General features: G+C 41.6%; 1 protein-coding gene across 5 annotated transcripts; it reads left to right on the top strand.

Annotated features, from left to right (window-relative positions):
- The first annotated feature begins 2,639 nt into the window (after positions 1-2,639).
- LOC138792701 (retinol dehydrogenase 16-like) lies at positions 2,640-25,305 on the top strand. Of its 5 annotated transcripts, XM_069970417.1 has the most exons (6): positions 2,688-2,713; positions 6,520-6,567; positions 8,225-8,547; positions 11,089-11,347; positions 13,633-13,796; positions 23,421-25,305. In XM_069970417.1, the coding sequence occupies exons 3-6, from the start codon at positions 8,235-8,237 to the stop codon at positions 23,609-23,611; spliced, it is 927 nt and encodes a 308-aa protein (XP_069826518.1). In that variant the 5' UTR covers positions 2,688-2,713; positions 6,520-6,567; positions 8,225-8,234; the 3' UTR covers positions 23,612-25,305. The 5 variants fall into 5 exon arrangements, with proteins under 5 accessions (XP_069826517.1, XP_069826521.1, XP_069826518.1 ...); XM_069970416.1 differs by lacking the exon at positions 6,520-6,567 and having other exon boundaries at positions 2,640-2,713; XM_069970420.1 differs by lacking the exon at positions 6,520-6,567 and having other exon boundaries at positions 2,656-2,713; positions 8,353-8,547.
- The last annotated feature ends 1,531 nt before the right edge of the window (positions 25,306-26,836 follow it).

A 26,836-nucleotide genomic window follows, 5' to 3' on the forward strand; every position in this document is an offset into this window, starting at 1 on the left:
CTCTTGATACAGTTCCATTAAATACACGAACATAGAAACACCAGATCTGTGTGATAAGTGCTGAGTAAGATGTAGTAGAGTTGATAAGGTTGTACTGAAGTAGTAGAGAGGAGAGTGACGTGAGAGTCTTAACCCAAGTAGTAATGTGCTCTGCCAGGAGGTTGGAGTGCATAGAAGAATACTTGTAGAAGAAGAAGAAGAAACAACCTGTGCCTGTGTATTGACCTTTCCTATAGTCTTCACACCATCTGATGCCCACTAGCTTTGGCGGAACCGTACCAATGGGTGACACTGGCCCCAGACCCTGTTACCTGGGATGAGCAGAATGGTTAGGATTTCCTAAGTACACCCGCGCTGCGAGATGGAATTCATAGACCTTTAACTTTGCTCCACCCAGATCATTTCTTAGCTCTTTGACTCTCTTGTGGATGCTGTCCTGCACTGTAGTTACTCCTAGTCCTCAGCGTGGGTTGAGGTGATCTGTTGGCTTCACATAGCTTGTTTAATGCTTCAAGAAAGAGGTTGGTAAGGGAGCTCTGTCCTGGTTCCTACCCATGCGGGGTACTGACTAAGAACTGTGACTGTAGAGGGGGGGCCCAGGTAGAACCCCAGTGGAGAGCTATCTGAGCTGCGTCCTTTCTCCACCAAAGCTCTTCTTTTATGTCTAACACGATTTTTATAGCCATAGGTCACCACTAGGAACACTAGGAACTATGTTCCCAAAGGATCAATGAGAAAGTGCACCTGTATAGATAATGTGATATACACAAACATAATATAATTATCCATAAAAATTTACCATACAATTAAAATGTGCAGCCCCAGGAGTCCGAAATGAGCATGAACTACCAATTTCATCTGGTTACAATCTCAATAATTCTTAACATCCATAATTAACAGCATCTAATTTGATACCTCATCACTTTCGAACAACGGTCGCCTTAGTCTGATAACAAGCGCATTTGTATATCCGCACATTACTACTATATAAGTGCAAAAACATGCGCAATTGGACTTTCCCTGTTGGAGCATAGAATCTAAGTGACAAATCATGTGCACTAACCAACTTACTACCAGTTCTTCAGATTAAGTTCACGGTCATGCGTGATTCGGAAAACGCATTCCATCAGAGAAAAAGACTAAGTTCACTGTCATGCGCACATCCGAGACAATACATCTTAATAACCAAAGTGCAAACACACGCGCACTATAACCGCACAAGTTCAATCATATAAACTAAGTGCAAGATCATGCGCACTAGCGCCCGATGCCTCTGAGACCAAGTCCATATTCATGCACTCTCGGCTCCAACGGTCGGAGGCGTTACCGAAACGGGAATAAGGCGGTACACCCGCCACTTCAGTTTTGAACATAACCTTCATCCCACCAATGACAGTGCTTACAATCACATCCATCAAGAATCTCACACCAGCACACTACCCTATTGGCTACTCTGACCACGGGTGATGAGAGTATAAAAAGACCATTTTTCCGTCCGCCCGCCCGCCATTGCCGATAACTTTGAGAACGTCAGAGTATCTGACGAAACTAGTCAGGAAAGTAGGCATGGCATTTTTAGATTAGGTGGACATTGTTGGCTACATTACATTACCGATACTATAAGTATTGGTTTGAGCAATATTGAGCACAGGGATTAGTTTGAACCCACTTGAGGCGTTGTGGTTGCAATAACTTTAGCGGCTCCACCCGAGTATTGGGACGGCATATAAGCTCTACCACCCGCACTCAGAGCCTGCGGTGGGCTATCAACGCTACTCCCGTACGCTTGTAGCCCTACTAGTGTTGTTTAATCTCGGAGATTGCGGAGTCACCGCAGAGAGTTACACACTATTGATAGGACTGATAGCAAAAGTGCATGAGCTAGATTAGCACACACCGACATACAGCATAGCCGTGATTAACTGGAGGTGATGTTAACCCCAGTGAACAATAAGTAACAAAGCAAAACCTCTCATTGCACTGGCTCATTAACCCAATATCATCCAGAACATAGTAGTAGCTCAACAATGGTGACACCTATTTTCATGAAGAGCGCTGTAAATATGTTGCACACTGGTGATACATTTTTAATACATCTCTAATAAAAGTAAAGTTTTACTTTTGGGGAAATTAAGATATTTTGCCCTTGGCAACACATTGAATTGTGACGCTTATAACGGTTTTAGTGTAAAGGGTGTGAATAGGACACCACATAAGCCAGTGTTAACTTCGCCATACCTTCAAGAACAGTTAGAAGGGGTATTCTCATCTCAACTTATATAATAAATCTATAGGATTCACCAAGTTAAATGTTTTTGTAAATCTCCTGATTCCTAATTCTCCTCATACACTGCTCCTTCATTCCTATTGTTGGACCACTCCATAAAATTGGACACAGGAAAGCAGAGCGTACATTGGCTTTTGGACTATTTATGCCAGGAAGAGGGATTATAAATCCCCCCCCCCCCCAACTTTATGTTAGTCGAGATGGGAATATCCCTTTAACGAAGGAATTTACACTTTAAGTTGTTCAATCTGTTGTGCAGCATATGACTCAATTACACATGAAGACACTGGCAGCTTTTCCAGAAAAAAAGAGGATTGCAAAACCATTAACCAGTGCCAAGGGAGGGTCAGAATTAAAACAGCCGACTTCCGCCATTTCATTACTTTATTCTCTTAGTCGGTATAGCTGTTCACACTTAACACACAGGTAAGTGAGAAGCCTTATGATGAAATAATTGTTTATTCTGAAGTGCCATAGATTCCAGGATACTGGAAAAGGTGCCCTGGAATGAATAACATAGCAAAAACAAGTACAATATGTACATAACAGACAGGTGGAAGAGAGAAGCCTGCTTTTCTTTTCTTTTTTTTTGCAGTTGTGCCTAGCAAGTTGTGTAAATATTGGTGTCTTACAATCATGCAGCCATGTAATAGTTGTTTATTGTCAAATTGTTCAAGATTTTGATCAGTCAGGGTCTCAGTGCTGCAACCCCACCAATTCTTACATATACCAGGTCTTCAATCCCTGGCTCACCCCTCAATCCATCTCACAGAAGATGAGCTCTATTGTAAGCCTATGGAGCTTGTTGAATCGAGCAGCAAGCCAGTGAAATCAGGGCAGAGCCCTGACTATAGTACAGTAGTGAGTAGGCTCTCAAGAAGTGGGTATAATGGTAAAGAATGAGGGAATAGGTTCTATGAGATGAGAAATAGAGTATATATTGTATGGTTTTAATATGCAACAAGCATCCTATTAAAAAACATAAAGTTCAAAAATATATATACATAAATTCATATAATATTAAAATCCTAAATTCATATGTAGCCAAAGTCGCTGTCCGTGCAGGGCCCTTTGCACTGGCAGCTGAAGTCATAGGGGTCGTTTTTGTCTATATCGATCCAATGTGCAAATGTAGCCTGTATTTCCTTGTTATCCTCTTTTAGACGCATTTCAGGAGCCTGCTCACTTCTTTCCTCAGTAAAATATGGATAACTGTAGTGCACCCACTACAGTTATCCATATTTTACTGAGGAAAGGAGCGAGCAGGCTCCTGAAACGCATCTAAAAAAAGATAACAAGACTAAATAGACAAATATTCCAATAGTAGCCATACCCTTACCAGCACGGTTTTGTAACTGAAATTTGAATGAGCGCGTGCTCCCCGTCATGTGACAGCTCTGAAGTGATTCCACCTAAGACAGGAAATGCAGACAGCATGGACCTGAAAAGTGATACATCAAGTACAGGATAATCTCACAACCGGAAGGACGAGCCTTACACCCAGCTACTAGCTCCTTGCCGGACTGACAAATCTGCCAGAATTTGGTTGAGAGATGGATTATCCACTGCTACAATTCAGATACAAAAATCCTTACTTATAGTTACCTATATCTACAGACTATCATCTGCCGGAAGGTTACAAAATCATCCTACTGGTACACACTCACTAAGTGAACTATCATCACAACGAACTATGTGCAGATGTTAAACAAGGAAATACAGGCTACATTTGCACATTGGATCGATATAGACAAATATGATTCCTGTGACTTCAGCAGCCAGTGCAAAGGGCCCTGCACGGATAGCAACCTTTGGCTACATATGAATTTAGGATTTTAATATTATATGAATTTATGTATATATTCTTGAACTTTATGTTTTTTAATAGGATGCTTCTATCTTATGAATTTTATTGCTACGTTTTGTTGCATATTAAAACCATATAATATATACTCTATTACTCATCTCATAGAACCTATTCCCTCATTCTTTACCATTATACACACTTCTTGAGAGCCTACTCACTACTATACATTGTATACAGTCCCTGGGCGCAGAGATAGTAGTGCACTCGTAGTGGTTTTCCGCGCCATTTAGTAGGGTGTAGCAAACTTATACACATTCTTCTGACTATAGGCAGCAATTGGTGGGATCCAATTATATATCTTTTATTTATTTATTTATTTATTTATTTTAAGAGACAGAAGTGCATTAACCCTTTCAGAACCTCCTCCCCTTCTAAGAGCTCTAGCACTTTTATTTTTCTATCATCAGGGCCATGTGGAGGCTTGTTTTTTACAGGAGTAGTTATACTTTGTAATGGCATCTTTCATTCTACCATAACATGTATGATTGAACCCCAAAAATATTATTTATGAAGATATAAATAGGTGAAATCGTAATAAAAGAATGCAATATGGTAACTTTTGGGGGGTTCCTGTGTCTACCTAATGCACTATATGGTAAAAGCGACATGATACCATTATTCTATAGGCATGCCCGAACACAACCATATGCAGGTTTACACTGATTCTCTAATGTTATATATATTTTTTTAATAAATCCATTGGTCCATTGGTCCTGGCCCTGAAAAATACGGCAGCAGGAACTCTTTGCTCTTTTCCTGACACAATACTGAAATAGACCAGCCCAAACCTGCTCTACCTTTATATACCCTATATATAGCTGTCTGATTGGGCAAAAATACCTCAGGAGATACTGAATCTAACCTCTGATAGGTTAGTGAATAAAGAGGGACCCAGTGGGAGGTCCCCAGCTTGGCACTCGATTACTACGGGCTCCAGTAGGCCATGGTAATTGAGCACTGATCTCAGACATCAATGCAGTGCGTATGTACTGCATAGATCTCTATGAGAGATCAGTGCAGTCATCATAGAAGTCCCCCAGTGGGACCACAAATTATCGATGAAATTTTTTTATCATTAATAAAAATCCCATTCCATAATAAAAGTTTAAATTGTCCCCCTTTTCCCATTGTATAAATAAAAATAAATAAATAAACATATTTGGCATCACCGTGTACGGAATCGGAAAGCTATAAAAATGATCACATTCCTGCTCTCGCATGGTAAATGGCATACGTGCACATACCCGCCAAAATGCAAAACTGACAATTTTTGGTCACATCAAATCCAGAAAACTGTAATAAAAAGTGTTTAAAAAGTGGCATATATGCAAGCAAGCTACTGATAGAAAGTACAGATCATGAATGACACCTCACAAAGACCCATAGAGCAAAAATGAAAAGTGTTATAAGGGTAGTAATAGAGCAATTTCAAACACACAAAAAATTTTTGAATTTTTTAAAAGCAGTCAAATAAAATAAAAAATTTTTAAGTTGTCTATCGTAATCATATTGTCTTCAGGAACATAGATAGCAGCGTAAACACCCCCCCACACACACACACACAGACACACACACCAAATAAAAAAAAAAATGGTGTTTCATTCCTCAAAAAATTATCATTGCTAAGACTATCTTTGCAAAGCACAATTGGTGTCTCAAAAAAAAGGGCTCATGTGGGTCTGTACGTGAAAAAATTTGCTATGGCCTTTTAAACATGAAGAGAAAAAAGCAAAAGTGAAGAAACTAAAATTGCCTCTGTCCTTAAGATGTTAGTTTTATTTGAATGCTTTTAAAAAAAATAAAAAACCTTTTTTTAAAAAACTAAGGGGGAGATTTATCAAACTGGTGCAAAGTAGAATTTTCTTAGTTGCCCCTAGCAACCAATCAGATTTCACCTTTCATTCCTCACAGATACTTTGAAAAATGAAAGATGGAATCTGATTGGTTGCTAGGGGCAACTAACACAATTCTACTTTACACCAGATTTGATAAATCTCCCCCAAAGTGTTTAAAATTGCTCTATTATGATCCTTATAATGCTTTTATTTTTTGTAGCATCATTTTTTGCACCAGGATCATGCAACTTTTTATTTAAATTTATCTGAATTTGATGTGCCAAAAAATCAGCAATTTTGCTTTTTTTTTGCAATTACATTGTTTACTGTGTGAAATAAGGAATGTGATCATTTATATTCTGTGCAATAATGCACACGGGGATCGCAAATATGTTTGGGGGGGGGGGTTGTTGTTGTTGTTTTTTTCATTTATAAATGCAACCCCTATGAGAATTGTCATGATTGCTCATAGGGGTGAATAGAGTACATATGTACTGCATTGATCTATGTAAGCTGTACTCAATTACTAGGGGCTGCTTATCCGGAACCAGCATCATTACGTTGCTGAAGCAAGCCAGGTACGTATAATAGATTGGTTTCTCATGATCATATTGTGAGAAGCCAATCTGCCTTTAAACCACCGGGGATGGGCTATTAAAAGGCCTCTGTCAGTTTTGACAGCGACATTAAAATGGTTAATTAGGTTTTTTTGTACTTAAAAAGCGCTGCCTATATTATATTGTTTGCACAACCCAATATAGATGTTAATTTAGGTTGTTGGAGCTGCGTGTCAGATTACTGTTACCTGTAATCAGTAAATTGGAGATAATCTGTGTAGAAATGTGGCTGATGGCGCTCCTGTGTGAGTGCAGCAACTAGAGGAATAGATTACTCTGCTAGATGGATACCCTGTCTAGCCGGATGAAACAAACAGTTGTATTAGTATACACTAATGTCTCTCTATGTTTGCTGGCCCTTTTCCTATGTTATGTGATGATATATATGCAAGTGGACTTTCAAGCAGTCCAAAACGTTCCTCTGCCCTGTTTGTATCCACGCAGTGATGGTCAGTGTTTAAAAATAATACGATATATGGGTATCACTTACCCAGCAGTGTGGTTTGTCTTAATGTTCTCCACATTGGGTGAAATCAGCTCCCAAATATCCGAGTAGTATTCGGCTGTCTGAGTCCTCGAAAATATAGTATAAGGGGGGGGGTCGCGTTCTGGCCGGTAACGCTCCTCTCTCCCACTGCAGAACTTTGAATACAGTCATTCAGATTCCACGTCTCCTAAGGAAGCCTGGAATGGTCAAACAACCTTCGAAGGTCACCTCAAAGCAGGGGAGAATCTAACTCCAACCTACAAAGTATCATTCACCACAGACACCTCAGCCTCTGGTTGAAGTGCCATGGTAAAAATAAGCAATTGGTGCAAAAGAAATGGCCACCCTGGGAAAAGACCTTCTCTTCAAACCTCAAAGAATTGAGAGCAGTGAGGTTGGAGATTAGAGATGAGCAAAGCAGATTCGTTTTGCTTTGTCTGAAGTGCTTATATCCCTCAGGCTGCCAGCTCTGTGCAAAGGGAGGATACCGCCCGAGACTGCCTGGAAATCACGGATACAGTAAATTTTTACCTCTTTTTAGTTCATTTTTGTTGCCCTTATACAATACACTGGCATAATTACTGAATGTATTGCAGTTTACCTTCACCGTTTGTATTAATATGTCCATCTATGGCCCTGGAATGTGAGTTATCTGCATCTGACCGCTAGCCACCTAGATACCACAGTTGCCATTGACTGAGGTATCTAGGGGGTTAAATGACCATCATTAGATGTAACATATACAGTAGATGTTAGCAAGGGGTGAAAGGGTTAAAAAAAAAATCACACATTTTCCAATTAAAGACCCTTACACTTCATAAATGCTTTATATTCAGCAAACAAATGACAAGTGATAGGGAATTGTCCATTATAGAAAAGTGTCTAAGCAGATGGTAAAACTTGCTTATGGCAGACCTAGACAGACATCCAGAAATGAGGGAAAAATTCTAAATAGGCCTCTCTATCTTGATTCTTTGGCTCTGATACCATAGAATATGCCATCATTTTTAAAATAGTAATACTCCTTTAGATGCCGTAACAAGAGAAGAAATTTACATATAATTGTACAGCTAATTCATACTGTATATTGACATATATAAGTAGAAAACTCATTGTAATGATTTGATATAGGAACATCATCATGTGGCTCCTTCTGGTTGTGCTCTTGGGTCTCATCTTCCTATACAGACAATACAGATATCATCTGATCCTGGACAATCTCACAGACAAATATATTTTCATCACTGGTTGTGATTCAGGATTTGGAAATCTGCTGGCAAAACAAATGGACAAGCGTGGAATGAAGGTTCTGGCAGCTTGTCTGACTGATCATGGGGCAGAGGAACTTAAGAAAGAGACATCAACTAGACTGCAGACAATACACCTAGATGTTACCAACAGCCAGAGTGTCATTGCTGCTGCAGAGTGGGTTAATGATATTGTTGATGATAAAGGTAAGGTACATACAGTGGATTGCAAAAGTATTTACCCCCTTTTTGCCTGTTTTGTTACTTAACAACCTGTGTTAAAAATTATTTTAATCTGACTTGTATATGATGCATCCGTTCAAAATAGTTTAAGTTGTGAAAGCGAAAAGAGAAAAATATACATTAAAAAAGGTTGGAAATGAAAAATTTGTAACCAATTTCCTTAAGAAGTCACGTGCTTAGTGAAATCAGGTCCATCTCTTTGAAAATCTAATTTTCACATGATCTATCAGAATATACACCCCTTTTCTGAAAGGCCCCTGAGGCTGCAACACCATTAACCCTTTAAGGGCCGTGCTAACTTTCGTTTTTGCGTTTTCGTTTTTTCCTCCATGTGCTTAAAAGGCCATAGCACTTGCATTTTACACCTACAGACCCACATGAGCCCTTATTATTTGCGTCACTAATTGTACTTCGCAATGACAGGCTAAATTTTTCCATAAAATATGCTGCGAAACCAGAAAAAAATTATATGCGCAGTGAAATTGAAAAAAAACGCAATTATTTTTCTTTGGGGGGGCTTCATTTTTACGCCGTGTGTCCTATGGAAAAACTTAGTTGTTATATATGTTCCTCAAGTCATTACGATTACAACGACATATAACATGTATAACTTATATTGTATCGGATGGTCTGTAAAAAATTAAAACCATTGTTAACAAATATACGTTCCTTAAAATCGCTCTATTCCCAGGCTTATAGCGCTTTTATCCTTTGGTCTATGGGGCTGTGTCAGGTGTCATTTCTTGCACCATGATGTGTTCTTTCTATCGGTACCTTGATTGCGCATATGCGACTTTTTGATCGCTTTATATTACATTTTTTCTGGATTTGATGCGACCAAAAATGCGCAATTTTGCACTTTGGGATTTTTTTGCGCTTACACCGTTTACCGTGCAAGATCAGGAATGTGATTAATTAATAGTTTGGGCGATTACGCACGCGGCGATAGCAAACATGTTTATTTATTTATTTTTATTTGTAAAATGGGAAAAGGGGGGTGATTCAGACTTTTATTAGTGGAGGGGATTTTTTATTAATAAAAACACTTTTTTAACTTTCACTTACAGTAATATGAAGCCCCCTGGGGGACTTCTATATACACAGAACTGATCTCCCATTGAGATCAATCCTGTGTATATAATAGAGCAATGATCCATCAGATCGATGCTCTATTATAATGGTCTGCTGCAGACCATCTGAATAGATTGCTGAGCCGGGATCAGCGTCATTCCGACGCTGAGCCCTGGCCGGCTCATTAGAACGGATCTCCCCTACGCGATCGCATCGTGGGGGGGGGTAAAAGAGATCCCCCACTAGACACCAGGGAGAGGGGGCACAGCTGCTATTCAAATGCAGCTGTCAGCTTTGACAGCGGCATTTGAATAGTTAATTAGCCGGCCGCGGCGATCGGCCGTGCCGGCTAATACACGCGTTCCCTGGCTGCACTTAGCAACCGGGGACCGCGCGCTGCAGAGAGGGCTCACGCCGGGAGCCCTCTCTGTTTACTCTTAACAGCCGCATGACGGGTATACCCGTCATGCGTCGTTAAGAGGTTAAAGGGGTTTTTAAAAATACTCATCCCATATCCACAGGACAGAGACCAGGGGCGGATTAACTTTACCATAGGCCCCGGGCTGTTCACCAAGCCTGCGCTCCCCCAGCCCACTGTAACTATGGCAGCACTAGCGTGGTATTCATAGCACAGGATAGATAATGTCAGGATGCCTTTATTTGTGCAAAATTGATGTAGAAATGCAGCAATTTTTTGCAAATCATGGGAGAACTGTAGCCAGGAGATAATAAACCACCAAAAGTATGAGTCTGTTTGGGTGGCCATAGGCCCCCAGGAGCTTAGGGCCCCGGGCTACCGCCCCAGGGAGCTAAGTCTAATTGCCCACTGGTCTTCGCAGCAGGACAGCAGCCAGGTACACACCAGGAATCTCAGGCAGAACTTACGGAAAGAAACCAAGAGTCACGGACAGGATTCATAAGCAGGAAAGCTAAGACCACAATGCTAAGGGCTCCAAGAGGGGGGTCAGGCATGTGCACACATTTATAGGGCAATGCTTAGGTGCAATCAACTGATTAAGGGCGTACTGCCCCTTTAAATCGTACTGAGCCGACACAAGTGCGCCCTAGGAGGCAGGGACACGCACACCAGTGATGGTGAGTGAGAGCAGGAGCATGGCTGGGTTAGTGATGAAGGACTTATCCCGGCATCAGGGACATAGCTTCCGCCAGAGCCTCAGGGAAAGAGGAGTGGGGGCAGTTGCGGTCAGAGGTATGGGTCCAGCTGCGTCTCTGCACTTTTTGTGTTTGTTCTGGATGTTGTTGTCTAATACAGTTATATTAGTATACAGTATATTTAGATGTGCCTTCCATTTATGACATACAGCTTTTTCTTCTTTTGATATTATTACAATTGTTATCATATATGAATAATACACAAGAGACTTAGCTTCGTTTCTTTATATCTCAATTCTTAGCGTGTCATTTTTTTTACAGGTCTCTGGGGCCTGGTGAATAATGCTGGAATATCCATTCCCACTGCTGTAAATGAATGGCTGACAAAAGATGACTTTGCCAAAATTTTAAATGTAAATCTTCTGGGGCTCATTGATGTTACACTCAAAATGCTGCCTGCGATTCGAAGAGCTCAGGGTCGTGTTGTTAACATTGCAAGTGTTGCTGGAAGAATAACTCTCTGTGGAGGAGGATATTGCCTATCAAAATACGGGGTGGAATCCTTCTCGGATAGTCTTAGGTAAGCAGAATGTTATTACCTAGCTAGCTTTTTTTTTTTTTTGGGGGGGGGGGGGGGGGGAGGTGACCAGAAAGTTTACCACAAATAACTGCTAACAAAAATGTGTAATCTAGTACAGGCTTGTGTAAAATAAATAGAATTTACGTTCATTTTACTGGAAAATGGAAAAATAAATAAATAAATTTTTATACACATATATATATATATATATATATATATATATATATATATGTGTAATCTAGTACAGGCTTGTGTAAAATAAATAGAATTTACGTTCATTTTACTGGAAAATGGAAAAATAAATAAATAAATTTTTATACACATATATATATATATATATATATATATATATACATACACTCACCGGCCACTTTATTAGGTACACCATGCTAGTAACGGGTTGGACCCCCTTTTGCCTTCAGAACTGCCTCAATTCTTCGTGGCATAGATACAACAAGGTGCTGGAAGAATTCCGCAGAGATTTTGGTCCATATTGACATGATGGCATCACACAGTTGCGGCAGATTTGTCGGCTGAACATCCATGATGGGAATCTCCCGTTCCACCACATCCCAAAGATGCTCTATTGGAATGAGATCTGGTGACTGTGGAGGCCATTTGAGTACAGTGAACTCATTGTCATGTTCAAGAAACCAGTCTGAGATGATTCTAGCTTTATGACATGGCTCATTATCCTGCTGAAAGTAGCCATCAGATGTTGGGTACATTGTGGTCATAAAGGGATGGACATGGTCAGCAACAATACTCAGGTAGGCTGTGGCGTTGCAACGATGCTCAATTGGTACCAAGGGGCCCAAAGAGTGCCAAGAAAATATTCCCCACACCATGACACCACCACCACCAGCCTGAACCGTTGATACAAGGCAGGATGGATCCATGCTTTCATGTTGTTGACGCCAAATTCTGACCCTACCATCCGAATGTCGCAGCAGAAATCGAGACTCATCAGACCAGGCAACGTTTTTCCAATCTTCTACTGTCCAATTTCGATGAGCTTGTGCAAATTGTAGCCTCAGTTTCCTGTTCTTAGCTGAAAGGAGTGGCACCCGGTGTGGTCTTCTGCTGCTGTAGCCCATCTACCTCTAAGAGCGACGTACTGTGCGTTCAGAGATGCTCTTCTGCCTACCTTGGTTGTAACGGTTGGCTATTTGAGTCACTGTTGCCTTTCTATCAGCTCAAACCAGTCTGCCTATTCTCCTCTGACCTCTGGCATCAACAAGGCATTTCCGCCCACAGAACTGCCGCTCACTGGATGTTTTTTCTTTTTCGTACCATTTTCTGTAAACCCTAGAGATGGTTGTGCGTAAAAATCCCAGTAGATCAGCAGTTTCTGAAATACTCAGACCAGCCCTTCTGGCACCAACAACCATGCCACGTTCAAAGGCACTCAAATCACCTTTCTTCCCCATACTGATGCTCGGTTTGAACTGCAGGAGATTGTCTTTACCATGTCTACATGCCTAAATGCACTGAGTTGCCGCCATGTGATTGGCTGATTAGAAATTAAGTGGTAACGTGCAGTTGGACAGGTGTACCTAATAAAGTGGCCGGTGAGTGTATATACACACAGTATATATATATATTTATATATATATATATATATATATATATATACACACACACACTGGTTCCACACATGGCAGTTTTTGTGCCAAAACCAGAAGAGGATCAGACAGGAAACAAACAGAAGCACAAGTCTTCTCTTAATATTTTCCATCCCATTCAAATACACTTCTGGCTTTGACACAAAAACTACAGAGGCAGTGCGAAACCAGCATAAGGTGGGTGTAGTTCACCGTCTATGGTAAAAAAATTAAAAAAGAAGACATTCACTGCAGGTTAGTACAATTACAGACATTATTTAGTTTGTATTATGTTTAATACTATAAAAAAAATGTATTGTTTGGCATTATCATTTTCTGATCCTTGTAACTTTTTTAGTTTACTATTTAAAGACGCCTTCCAGGTTTGTCTTTTTTATTATCTCCTAGATTGTATGTCTTCATTGCACTAATGTTATTGAAGTTACCTAATCTTGTACTTTCTCCTTAAAGAGATTATCTGAAGTTCTGTTTCAGGGACCAATTATTTTGTATTTACCCGATTGTATTCTCTCTACGTTGTCCCCCTGCATTGGGTTCCTTTATACAGTTGTTCTGTGTTTTTTTATGTTCTTTTACCACTAAAATAAAATATTTTGACACGTTAGTAAGTATGGAACGTTGTATGTAAATAATCTGTCCATGTATTTCTGTATCTTACAGACGTGAAATGAGCAGATTTGGTGTGAAAGTTAGCATCATAGAGCCTGGTTACTTCAAAACATTGATTAGTAATCCAGAATTACATATTGAAAAATTACATGACCTTTGGGAGAAGACCTCAGAAGAAATTCGTACTGCTTATGGCCAGCAGTATTTTGAAAACTGTAAGTAGTTTTTAACCTTAACAACTGCCAATTTTATGTTGGCTCAATGGTCGTATATAGTGAGTACCAGCTGTTTGTTACAGCTGACACTTGCCTGCAACCGCTAGGATTTCAGTCCAATGCCAAAAGTTTGGCAAGTTTGCTCATCACTAGTCATGTGTACTCACAGATCATTGATGTGTGGGGATGAAAGGCTAGCCCATTGGGTCTGAAGTCACAGAAGAGCTACTGTAGAGCAAATTGCTAAAAAGAATTATGATGGCTATAATAGAATGGTGCCAGAACACAGTTTAAGCTACAAAGGATAGAAATATCAAAGTGCCTATGCTGAACCATGTCCACAGCCAAATTTACCTGTGGAGATAGTAACAATTTGCATGGTTTTAGTGTAACATAATATATATATATATATATATATATATATATATATATATATATATATATATGCACTACTACCACCTTGTGGTATGTTTTATAATGTAACTGTTAACTAAGGAACTATCAGGTTGACCCTCATCCACTTGCACCACACCCAGTGATGCTTTAACATGCAGAAATTTCTAGAACAGGTTTGAACTAATTTTTTTACCCAGCAAAAACTGGGGTGAGTCTAGAGTAATAAATATATCCCATCCCATTCCATCAACAAAGTATTCTTTTCAGTAATTCAGTTGAAAAAGTGGAACACCTATATTATAGTGTCATAACAAACAGAAGGAAGTTTTCTACTGTTTAGCTTTATTATTGTGAATGATTATTGCTTACAGCTGAGGAAAACCTAACATTAGCTCAGAAAATTAGAATAACCCAAAACACCTGCAAAGGTTTCTTAGGCGTTTAAAAAGGTCCCTGAGTCTGGTTCAGTAGGCGACACGATCATGGAGAAGACTGCTGACTTGACAGAAGTTCAAAAGGCAGTCATTGATACACTCCACAAGGGTAACCCCCAAAAGGTCATTGCTAAAGAAGCTGGCTGTTCACAGACTGCTCAAAGCATAATAATGGAAAGTTGAGTGGAAGAAAAAAAAGTGTAGTAGAAAAAGGAGCACAAGCAACTGGGAAAACAGCTTTGATAGGATTGTTAAGAAAAAGCCATTCAAAAATTCGGGGGAGATTCACAAGGGTTGACTGCTGTTGTAGTTAGTGCTTCAAGAGCCACCACACACAGACGTATCTAGGACATGGGCTACAAGAGTCATATTCAATGTGTCAGACCACTCATGACCAATAGACAACACCAGAAGCGTCTTACCTGGGCCAAGGAGAGAAAGAACTGGACTTGCGCTCAGTGGTCAAAAGTATTGTTTTTAGATGAAGGTATATTTTGCATTTCATTTGGAAATTAAGGTCCCAGAGTCTGGAGGAAGAGTGGAGAGGCACACAATCCAAGCTGCTTGAGGTCTAGTGTGAAGTTTCCACAATCAGTGATGGTCTGGGGAGCCATGTCATCTGCTGGGGTAGGTCCACTGTGTTTTATCAAGACCAAAGTCAGCACAGCCATCTACCAGCACTTCATGCTTCCCTCTGCCGACAAGCTTTTTGGAGATGGAAATTACATTTTCCAGTAGAACTTGGGACCTGTCCACACTGCCAAAAGTACTAATACTCATTTTAATAACCACAGCATCACTGTGCTTGATTGGCCAGCAAATCATCTAACCTTAACCCATAGAAAATCTATAGGCTATTGTCAAGAGGAGAGACATCAGACCCAACAATGCAGACAAGATGAAGGCTTCTATCAAAGCAATCTGGGCTTCCGCACCTCTGCAGTGCCATCAGCTGATCGCCTCCATGCCACACCGCATTGATGCAGTCATTCATGCAAAGGGAGGCCTGTCCAAATGTGTGTGTGTGTGTGTGTGTGTAAAATTCTAATTTTCTTTGGGTGTATAGTATTCTAATTTTCTGAGATAATGAATTGTTTTTTTTCCTTGGCTGTAGGCCATAGTCATCAACATTAACAGAAATAAACACTAGAAAGCATTTACTCTCTTTGTAATGTAGTGTATATATAATATAGGTGTTTTACTTTTTGAGCGGAGTGACTAAAAAAAACAAATTCTAATTTATTGAGATGCACTTGTACATCAAGGCCTTGCTCTGGAGATTACAAGAGGTCCAGCAGTTAAACCCTCCATGATCTCACACTGTCATGGTAGGTCAGCACACACATTTAAGTCTATTTTAACACCACAGTGACAAAACTAAATTCCCTTTAAGGTTACAAACCCACTTGCCGGATCTGCAGTTAGTCTCCTTGCTGCGTTTTTGCAGCGAGACTCGCTGCAGATCCTGGCCCTATACTTTCAATAGCAGAGAAACTCGCAGCAGGGATGTACATCCCTGCTGCGATTTTGTCTGCAGCCCGCCCCATTAACCCCCCCGGCCGCCGGACATTATACATTACCGGGTCCCCGTTCCTGCTTGCTTCGGGGCTCCCGGTGTCTTCACGGCCCGCCCGGCCAATCAGTGCGCTGCGGCGGGGCAGCGCACTGATTGGCCGGGCGGAACGTTCCGGGAGCCGCCGAAGCAAGCAGGAGCAGGGACCTGGTAATGTATATCCTGCCCGCCCCCCTGCAGCCCCGATCGCCCCGCAGCCCCCGGCCGCACGATGGCCCCCAGCCCCCGGCCGCACGATCGCCTGCAGCCCCCCAGCCCCCGGCCGCACGATCGCCTGCAGCCCCCCAGCCCCCGGCCGCACGATCGCCCGCAGCTCCGCAGCCCCCGGCCACATGATCGCCCGCAGCCCCCAGCCCCGCAGCCCCCGGCCAGGATCTGGGCCAGGATCTGCAGCGAGTCTCGCTGCAAAAACGCAGCAAGGAGACTCGCTGCAGATCCGGCAAGTGGGTTTGTAACCTAAGGGTCCCTTCACACGTACAGTATCGCAGATTTCATACAGCCCCCTTAACACATCAGAGCCCAGTTAATAAAATACCTGCCCACGCTTTAGCTTGCTTCTCCGGCAGTGTCAGGCCAGAGAGTGGTCAGTTAATAAATTAACCGAGCAGCAGTGGGTTAAGGGGGCATTCTCACAGTGAAAATCCACAGTGAGAATGTAGTGCCTTAGAGAATGACAGTACACAGGATCGCAGCGTGAAATAAGCTGCAATACTGTACTTGTGAAGGCACACTAAAGAGGTTATCTAGGCTTACAAATACATGGCCGCTTTGTCCTCAGTTTGGGTGTACAGCTCAGTTCTATTAAACTGAATGGAGCTGAAGTGTAATACCACACACAACCTAGGTTTTTTATATTTTAGTATTTTTGCTTACGAAATAAGGTTTTATGAAAGATAATATTTTTGTGTATCTGCATTCCTCATGGTCATTTACCCAAGAGCAGCTCAGGACAGACTGTAAAAGAGGTTAAAATGTTCCATAAATGACCAATTGCTATCAATTAAAAATATATTTTTGTGCTAGTGGAGCAACGATTATCAGTCATCAGTCTATTAAAAGACTGTTTTTCAGTTTGGAAGTATTTAAGTCTAAAGCTATTCATGTATGCTTATGTATAGACACACACATATACCACACATAGGGACAGCGGTATCCTCACTAAGATGCACAGTCCTCCAAGGAGTCAAAACACAGGCACAAGTATTCTCTCTACTTTCAAGCATTCTACCCCTGCAAAAAAGGGGTCTTTGGAGCCTCAGTTACGAGTCTCAAAACACGGGAATAGCCAGATATCCCTCCAGGGGAGGGAAGCCTATTGCCAGGGGGGTGACTCCCAGTGGGGAGATTACCAAACCACCCTGATACGTAGTACCTTAAGTCTCACTCGGTTGCCAGTATTGGAACATAAATAGGGAAATACCAGGAAGGCCCCTTTTTGCGTCAAAGTCTAACTCTGTGACGAGTATTGCGACATGACAAGGGTTTATCAAGGCAGGCATCCATTCACAGACGGCCGTTTCGGGGTAGTTGCCCCTCATCAGTGTGGAGTAGGATTCTGGCTAACAGGGGCAATGAAAAATAGACCAACAAAACACAGCAATCGCTAAGCTCAGGGAGATCAGCAACAAAAATATCAAATGGAGTACTCACTGAAGAGTCTCCATTGATACATTTCTGTGTTTTGTTGGTCTATTTTCAGTACACTGTATTTTCCTGTATCAAGTATCTTCACAGTAAACGAGTATATTTATTTTAACTTGACTCTGTGGTTCTTCACCAAGCACCTACACAGTAATCACAGCTTCCTTGGGTTATCTCCCCTTTCTGTGAGTGGCAGTGCCAATAGTCCGGGTGGGTCACTACTCCACTCCGGACCACAGTGATAATTGCCCAAGGGACCCCCAAACAGCTTGGCAGGTTACTGTCCACAGGGGAAAAAGTGTGCAGATCTTTGTTTTTTTTTAATCATTTTCGGATTAAAAGCTGCTTCCTCTTGTTGGGAAATACAGTGCAGTGCTTACATTAAACTGACAGTAGTTTGGGCTGTCCCATCAGTGCATCATCTGCACTATTATTTTGAGCAAGAGGAGGTTATTATGGGCTGCGCAAAATTTTACGTTTTTTGCGCAAAAATCATCATTAGACGCAAGTGCCTTGATACATCTTGCACAATTTATTCCACAATGTATGCCTAAGGCTGGGTTCACACTGCATTTTTGATCAAAACGCATCTTTTTTTAGTGTACACAAAAACGCGGTCAACCACGTTTTTTGAGTGCACTAAAAAAACATGAATTTTTATCCTTTTTTTATGGAAGTTAATGGAAAACACATGAAAATAGAGGCACACAAATGCTTTCCTTTATTCATCCATTTTGCAAAAAACGGATGGAAAAAGAAACAGACTGCAAAAACACAGTGTGAACCCAGCCTAAAACAACTTGGCTACAAAGCTACACTAGGGTAGGATTTTGCTCAAAAAATTAGAATTTTCACATGATAAATCTAATGAAAATAATAGAACGAGCCACCCCCCCCCCCCCCACCACCCCTTGCAAACATTAAAAAAAGAGGTGCAGGCATTGGAAACTGATTTAAAATAGTGCAAAAACCTTAATAAGTCTTGCACAGATATTTATGTAGTGCACAAAATCTCAAAAAATTCCAAAAAAGAAAAAAAATGTACAAACACGAGGATAAATGTCCCTTATTATGGGGAGATTTATCAAACATGGTGTAAAGTGAAACTGGCTCAGCTAGCAACCAATCAGATTCCCCTTTTTATTCCTCACAGACTCTTTGGAAAATGAAAGGTGGAATCTGATTGTTGCTAGGGGCAACTGAGCCAGTTTCACTTTACACCATGTTTGATAAATCTCCCCCTTATGTGTTCAGATTTTTAAGATTTATATAAATCAGCTTCTCACTTAACTCAGCAGACAAGCCGAATTCCCAATAAAATGTTGAAAAATTAAAGCGACTCTGTACCCACAATCTGACCCCCCCAAACCACTTGTACCTTCGGATAGCTGCTTTTAATCCAAGATCTGTCCTGGGGTCCTTTCGGCAGGTGATGCAGTTATTGTCCTAAAAAAACAACTTTTAAATTTGCAGCCCCGTACCCAACAGGCGTGGCCTAGATTGTGCATGCATTAGACTGGCACAACCTCTCTGTCCCTCCTCCCCACCCTCCTCATCATTAGGAAAGTTCCAGGCAGATTGTCTCCTATTCCCCATCTGTGTCAGCCTGGCACATGGGCTGGATCGTTAAGACACCTGTGCAATGTTCAGACAGGAGAAAATGTTTCAGTGCCATTCCTAATGATGTAGAAGGTGGGGAGGAGGGACGAAAGGGTGGTGCAACGTTAGGGCACAGCTACTCTCGTTTGGCATGGGCTGCAAGTTTAAAAGTTGTTTTTAGGACTGCATCACCTGCCGAACAGTCCCCAGGACAGATCTTGTATTAAAAGCAGCTATTCGAAGGTACAAGTGGTTTGGGGGGGTCAGATTGTGGGTACAGAGTCGCTTTAAGTAATTCTTGTGTAGCTACCATAGAGGCAGGGAAGGCGGTTGCTATGGGGCCCGTGGAGGGAGGGGGCCCAGGGAAGATAAGAGCCTCCTGTGTCCTTTTGCTTAACCCCTTATGTACTGCAGTGTGTAAGTGACCCAGTGTTCTCTTACATGCTGCAACACAAAAAAGGGTAATAAGCTCAAGACAATTAGCTCTCTGATAACCTCTGACCGCTGAGCTCCTGCAGAAGTCAGGGGTTATCAGTGCAGGAGTAGCAAAGGAGAGAGCTAATTGTCTCCTGCATTAACCCTTTGTGTTGCAGCATGTAAGAGAAGACTGGGTCACTTACACACTGCAGTAAATAAGGGGTTAAGCAAAAGGTAGTCTGCTCCTGAACCTATGTTTATAACCATGAGGCTCCTAATAGGCTGTTATAGTTAAATACAGTGGACGGACAGAACAATGAGGCTCCTAATATGCTGTTATAGTTATATACAGTGGACAGAACAAGCAGACATTGGCTTTCTCCTCTGCCAGTCACTGTTGTGGCTGCACGCAGGATTCTTCCTCCGGCCACAAGAGAATTTTTTTTTTTTTGCCACATCACCGAGTAAATATATATGGGAGGGGGGCCCCATACAGTTTTTTTGCTATGGGGCCCCATGAATCCCTGCTACGCCCCTGCATCACTCAATGCTATTAATTTCATGAGGGTATAAAATAGAGGGGGTATGAATTGGCCTAGGCCAAAATATACCCCAGGGTGCAATCTAGCCTAGGCCATTTTAACCCCCGGGTAAAGTCTGGGCTGGGGGTATACTCTGGCCTGTTACACCAGAATGACACTCAGCAGGAACCAACTTGTACTAATCTCAGCACATGGCCAACTCCACCTCTACTTACAGACTTTAAGCAGGTAAGCTATTGGTGAAAAGGAACCAGAGGAGACAGGAAAGTATCACTTTTGGGTGAACTTTTCAGGGATTGGTCAAAAAGCCAACTCTGGCGGCAGACATGAGCTTAGTCACATACACAATTAACCCTGTGTTACAATTCTTGAGGCGTACTTTACAATAATACCATTACCATTAGAGTGATAGTCAATGATTCCTACTCTGAATGGTCCCTGGAAATAAGTGGTGTACCCCAAGGGTGAGTACTGGGCCCCCTTTTGTTTAACTTGTTTATTAATGATTTTGAGAATGGAATTAGCAGCAATGCTTTTATCTTTGCAGATGACACCAAGCTTTGTAGTACAGTACAGTTATGAAGTCTGGTGTTTTTTTACACCGGGCTTACAAATGTCCCCGCAGCTCGGGAGTTCAGGGGATTTATGTAGAGGCAGATATTGTCATGCATTAAAACAGGCCTGGACTCTCAGGACAGGGATATAATGTTACCGCTTTATAAAGCTTTGGTGCGGCATCATCTGGAGTATGCTGTCCAGTTTTGGAACCCGATAAAAATGACGTCCTAGAGCTGGAAAGGGACAAAGGCGGGCAACTAAACTAATAAGGGGGATAGAGCATCTGACTTATGAGGATAGATTAATAGAATTAAATTTGTTTAGTCTTGAGAAAAGACGTATAAGGGGAGATATTATTAATTTATTTAAGGCTGCGTTCACACATAGAACTGCAGCAGATTTGATGGTGCAGATTTGAAGCTGCAGATTCAAAGCAAATGAATTCTGGGCATCAAATCTGCTGCGGATCTACTGCAGATCTGCTGCAGATTCAAATCTGTGCCATCAAATCTGCTGCAGATCCTGTACGTGTGAACGCCCCCTGAATATATAAATGGCCCCTACAAGAAATATGGGGAAAAGATTTTCCAGGTAAATGCACAAGCCTGGAGAACAGAAATGGCTGCACATCACACCCATGGTTGATACTAAAGCTTGTTTATCTTCATTAAAAGCCAACATCAGAAGTTAGTATTGTGGTGTCCCACTAGGGTTGTAAACTATTGTTTACATCCTTTACAAAAGTCTGTACTATTTGTTGTTTTATTGCAGCCAAAGTAGTATTAAGAGATGACCACTAGATATCGCTATATTATGTATTGAAGTGTAGAAGCTGCACAGCTGAAGTGTCTAAAAGGGTATTGTGTTTGTGTGGACCAGAATCTGTGGACCAGTAGGATCTTCACTTTCTTCTGTACTATCACCTCTTCTCTCTGTTCTTCTGTTGCACTCTTTTCACCCAACCACACGCCGGATTGGAAGTTAGTCCCTTGGGTGAAGGAGGAGTCTTAGTGGGGATTCTGTGGAGGAAGGACGCAGACCAGATTGCTCTCTACAGTGGTCCTACCTGGGCCCTGGCCCTCTGCTAGGTCCCCCCGTGAGGAAGAGGAGTAGTCTTAGTGCCCTGCATGAGTAGGACGCAGGACAGTGCTCTGCTACAAACTTCTCTCTCAGTGCCTATACCCCATATGATGCAGTGTTAAACCCCTCAGGTGAGGACTAGCCAACAGATTACCTCAATCCACGCCATGGACTAGGAGAAACAACAGTGCCAAAGAGCTGGGAACTGATCCCGGTGGAACTGTAAAAGTCTATAAACTCCATCTTGCAGCGCGAGTGTCAGCCAGGGAACCCTTAGCACTCTGCTCATCCCAGGTAACAAGGTCTGGGGCCTGTGTCACCTATTAGTATGGTTCAGCCAACTCTAGTGGGCATAAGGTGGTGTGAAGACTCTAGAAAGGTCAATACACAGGAACAGGTTTGACTAAATGAATAAACACAGCATTAAATCTGCACTGCCAAATTTGATGGTGCAGATTTGATGCTGTGTTCATTCATTTAGTCAAATCTGCTGCGGATCCGCAGCATAAAATTCGCTGCAATACTGTACGTGTGAAGCTGCCCTTAGGGTAAATTCACACGGACGGAACCGATGCGGATTACTTTCAATGACAGATCCAATGACGGATCCTATGCCGATTACTTTCAATGAGGCTACATACTCGCAGCAGGATTTACATCACGCTGGGAGTATGTACGTGAAAGCGACATTAACCCCTCGCCGCTCTGACTTGCTTCGAGGCTCCCGGCGCCTTCACATCCCGTTCAGCCAATCAGTGGCTGCGGCGGGGCAGGGTATTGATTGGCTGAGCGGGATGTCAAGCCGAGAACCCCCAAAGCAAGCCGAAGCGGGGAGGAGGTAAAGTATGCTCCGGCTGGCGGGGTGTTAATAGCGCTTTCACATACATACTCCCAGCGGCATTTAAATCCCGCTGCGAGTATGTAGCCTCATTGAAAGTAATTGTCATAGGATCCGCAGTGAATTTTGCTTCGAATTCACAGCGTAAAATACGCTGTGGATCATCCTTGTGAATTTACCCTTTGACAAGTTCTTAGACCAAAATAACATAAATGCATATGTATAGCACCTACCCATCCCCCTTCCCTGTATCCATCCCCTCCTTGTATATCCCCCTTCCCTGCATCCATCCCCTCCTTGGTTGAACTTGATTGACATGTGTCTTTTTAACCGTATTAACTATGTAACTATTTGTAACCATAGGAGACAGTTATATCTAGTGACCATAATGCAATAGGACCTTTACCATAGAATACCCAATAATACATATACCTTCAGTGCCAACCGAGATAGACAGAACTGCAGTGGCACATGGGCTCTGGGACACTGCACTTGGGAGTCACTACAGTAACTGACTCATTATTAAACTACCTTTTGTTTACACAGATTGCAAGTCATTTGAAGGCCTTTCAAATATCAACCCGAAGCTTCACCAAGTTACAGACTGTATAGAACATGCCCTGACTGCTGTCTATCCACAAACACGCTATTCTGCTGGTTTGGATGCCAAACTCCTTTTAATACCTCTTTCATACTGCCCAACTGCAATAGCAGATTTTTTCTATTTACAAAAATAGTGTTAACAACAACTTACAGAACATACATCAGTCAGGCAATTTTGTAAAAAGCCCAGACTGTAAGTGCACATTCATGCACAGTCATTGTATTTTCAGTCCTTGTTAAATTTATAAATGTTCTTAGAAACAGAAAATTGTACATATTTTACATTGGTGAAACCCATGTTATGAGGGAGGAGTAAGACTCTTCAAGCTGTCAGAGGGGTTGTGCATACCTCCCAAGTGTCCCTCTTTTGGAGGGACAGTTCCTTCTTTTGACCCATGTCCCTCTGTCCTTCTTTGCCCCTTACATGTCCCTCTTTTTGACCTAGGAATTAGAGTTGCATTAATAAACCTTCAATGTTGCTCTAGAAAGTGACCCAAACTTGCATATTGTTGTATTATGTGGTGCAAGCTGGATCCTAAAAATTTTTATGCTCACATGAATCATGTGACATTATGGCCCCTGTCACACATGCAGACTCATTGAGTTCTATGGCCCTATACACACATCTGTAGGTGTTTCTGATCCATTTGGGGATATGATCCATGCTGCAACAAAACGATGAAGCCATTGTGCGTCCATGTCACCTATATGACAGTGGGTTCCTGCAAATGCGGACAGGAACTGAAACACATTTGTAATCCTGTCCGCAGTTTTGGGTCCGCAATTACAGACAGCATTACTGATGTGTGAATGCGACCTAAGGATGCAGTCACACATACAGGATCTGCTGCAGATTTGCAGATATCGATGTAACTAAATGCATCAATCTGCAGCAGATCCTGGATGTGTAAATGCATTCTTAAATAAAAAGAAATGCCTGCAAAATTTTCCTAGCATGAACCACAACTGTCCCCCTTTGGCCGTCCAAAATGTTGAGAGGTATGGTTTTGTATTTTGCAGGAACTCATGTCCTTATGAGCAGGCAACCTTAGATAAACAGCTCTGCAATTTAGATATATACCCACACCTTTGCACCATACAGATACAGCTCTACACCAAACACATACAGCACTGCTTCATACACATACACCCCTGCACCATTCACATCCAGCTCTGCAATGTAGACATATACACACACCTCTGCATCATATACACAGCTCTCCAATGTATACACAGCACTGCCCTTTACTCATGCACACAACAATGTTGAAGTTATTCATTAATCTTACAGAAAAATTATAATTATCATAACTTACCCATAAGTGAAGTTCCTCGAGAGGAAGGGAGTTAAAAATGGCCAAAGTACCCAATGGTTGGCAGAAAAACAGTAAATTAAAAAAAATTGACTTAGGGCTACTGATCCCACACTGTCAACACACAGAGAGGGATGCCCCACATGATTCCCAAAGAGTCCAACCTGGCCATAGGGGTTCTGGGTGTAAAAACTGGCATCAGAGTGGGCAGATGGGCATCTTTTCTTGATCTGAATAAGTAACAGTTGTTTTCAAAGAGTTTACTGAGTTTGGGCCACTGATCTCACATTGATAATACACAGAGAGGGATGCCCAGCATCACACCCGAAAGAGTCCAGCCTCGCCCAAAGTGATCCTAGTTGTATAAACTGGCATCAGACTTGGCAGATGGGCATTTTTTCCTGATTTGAATAAGTAACTGGTGTTTTCAAAGGTCTTAATGAATTTCGGCCACAAGGTCTCCTCTCCTGTATCCATAAACTGCTGCTGTTTTTTCAGGTTTATAGTATATATATGCTGATTGCTATACTTGAGAGTAACTTAAAATATGACATATTCAGCTGTTTCTAAAGGTTTTATTTTTTTTTCCTATATCAATAATATATATTAATAATTAATTATATTCATATCAATAATTACTTATGGGAAAATTTGCTTTGATTTTAGAGTTATTTGGATTACAAGCACAGCCCTGAAACGAATTATGCTCGTAATCCAGGGCACCACGAGATAGATAGATATATTCGAAAAATTCCAACAGCACTTTCTGATATTTTCAAAATCATGAAATATTTATTCAATCACATCAAAAAAACAGACAGCACTATGTTAACCACATCATTTGGATCTTTTCAGAGCATGATTCATAGCCATGAGATATATGTTGCTGTAAGGTACTGTTCACATTGTGCTGACCAATGTTGCATTGAATGCATACTGTAGTTCGGCAAATCCGGGGTCATTCAGCCTTCAACTCTATCAGATCTCTCCAAGTGAGGTACAGCTTCACTTCCCCAGGTGCCGTTCAGACCACTTCTGGCCACTCTAGGGTATATTGCAAAAGCTGCCAAGGTCTTGTTCACATGTAGCGTATGTTCCCAATCTCCTTTGTTGTGGCTTTGGGTCCTCCGGCGTTCGACTTCCTTGGATCTCTCCACGGAAGGTACAGCCTTTAGATCCTCTGCTCTGCTGACCTCTCCAGGTCTTGGAAAAAAACTGCATGGGATACTTATATAATATATATTTATTTTTCTTGTCATGCTCCTATAGTGATCCAAATAAGATGCGTCCTTCTTCGTGCCTCTGACCTATGAGAAAGTGAAATATAACATATTAGTTAAACCTTTTTATGACGTCTTTATATTGACTACATATATACAATATATACAAATATGTTACCACTTGGTATACACTAAGGATTATTGAACACTCATCCAAGGGGTCGAAAAGGAGGAAATTACTACCTAAAAATTGTACTTGGTGTTTTATACTCCACATTAAGTCCAGCCGGACTCAATGCGTTCAAACGAAAGATCCACTGTAATTCTTTCCTTTTTAGCAGGGCTTGTCTATCCCCTCCTCTTTTTTGTGGGGCAACTCTGTCTATTATCATAAACCTCATATCCTTTTCCATGTGACCCTTTTCCATAAAGTGTTTAGACACTGGTAAGTCCTGTTTTTGTCTGCGGATTGTATACCTATATTACGTTAATCTTGTTTTTATATCATAGGTGGTTTCACCCACATAGATTAGTCCACAAGGGCACCATAAAACATAAATAAAAAAATCCGAGTCGCATGTTAGGTAGTGTTTAATCTCAAATTCTTCTTTAGTGGTTGGATGTATAAATCTAGCACCTTTCACCACAACAAAGGAGATTGGGAACATACGCTTCATGTGAACAAGACTTTGGCAGCTTTTGCAATATACCCTAGAGTGGCCAGAAGTGGTCTGAACGGCACCTGGGGAAGTGAAGCTGTACCTCACTTGGAGAGATCTGATGGAGTTGAAGGCTGAATGACCCCGGATTGGCGAACTAGAGTATG

This window comes from Dendropsophus ebraccatus, chromosome 5 (assembly GCF_027789765.1).
Source record: "Dendropsophus ebraccatus isolate aDenEbr1 chromosome 5, aDenEbr1.pat, whole genome shotgun sequence".
Lineage (NCBI taxonomy): Eukaryota > Metazoa > Chordata > Amphibia > Anura > Hylidae > Dendropsophus > Dendropsophus ebraccatus.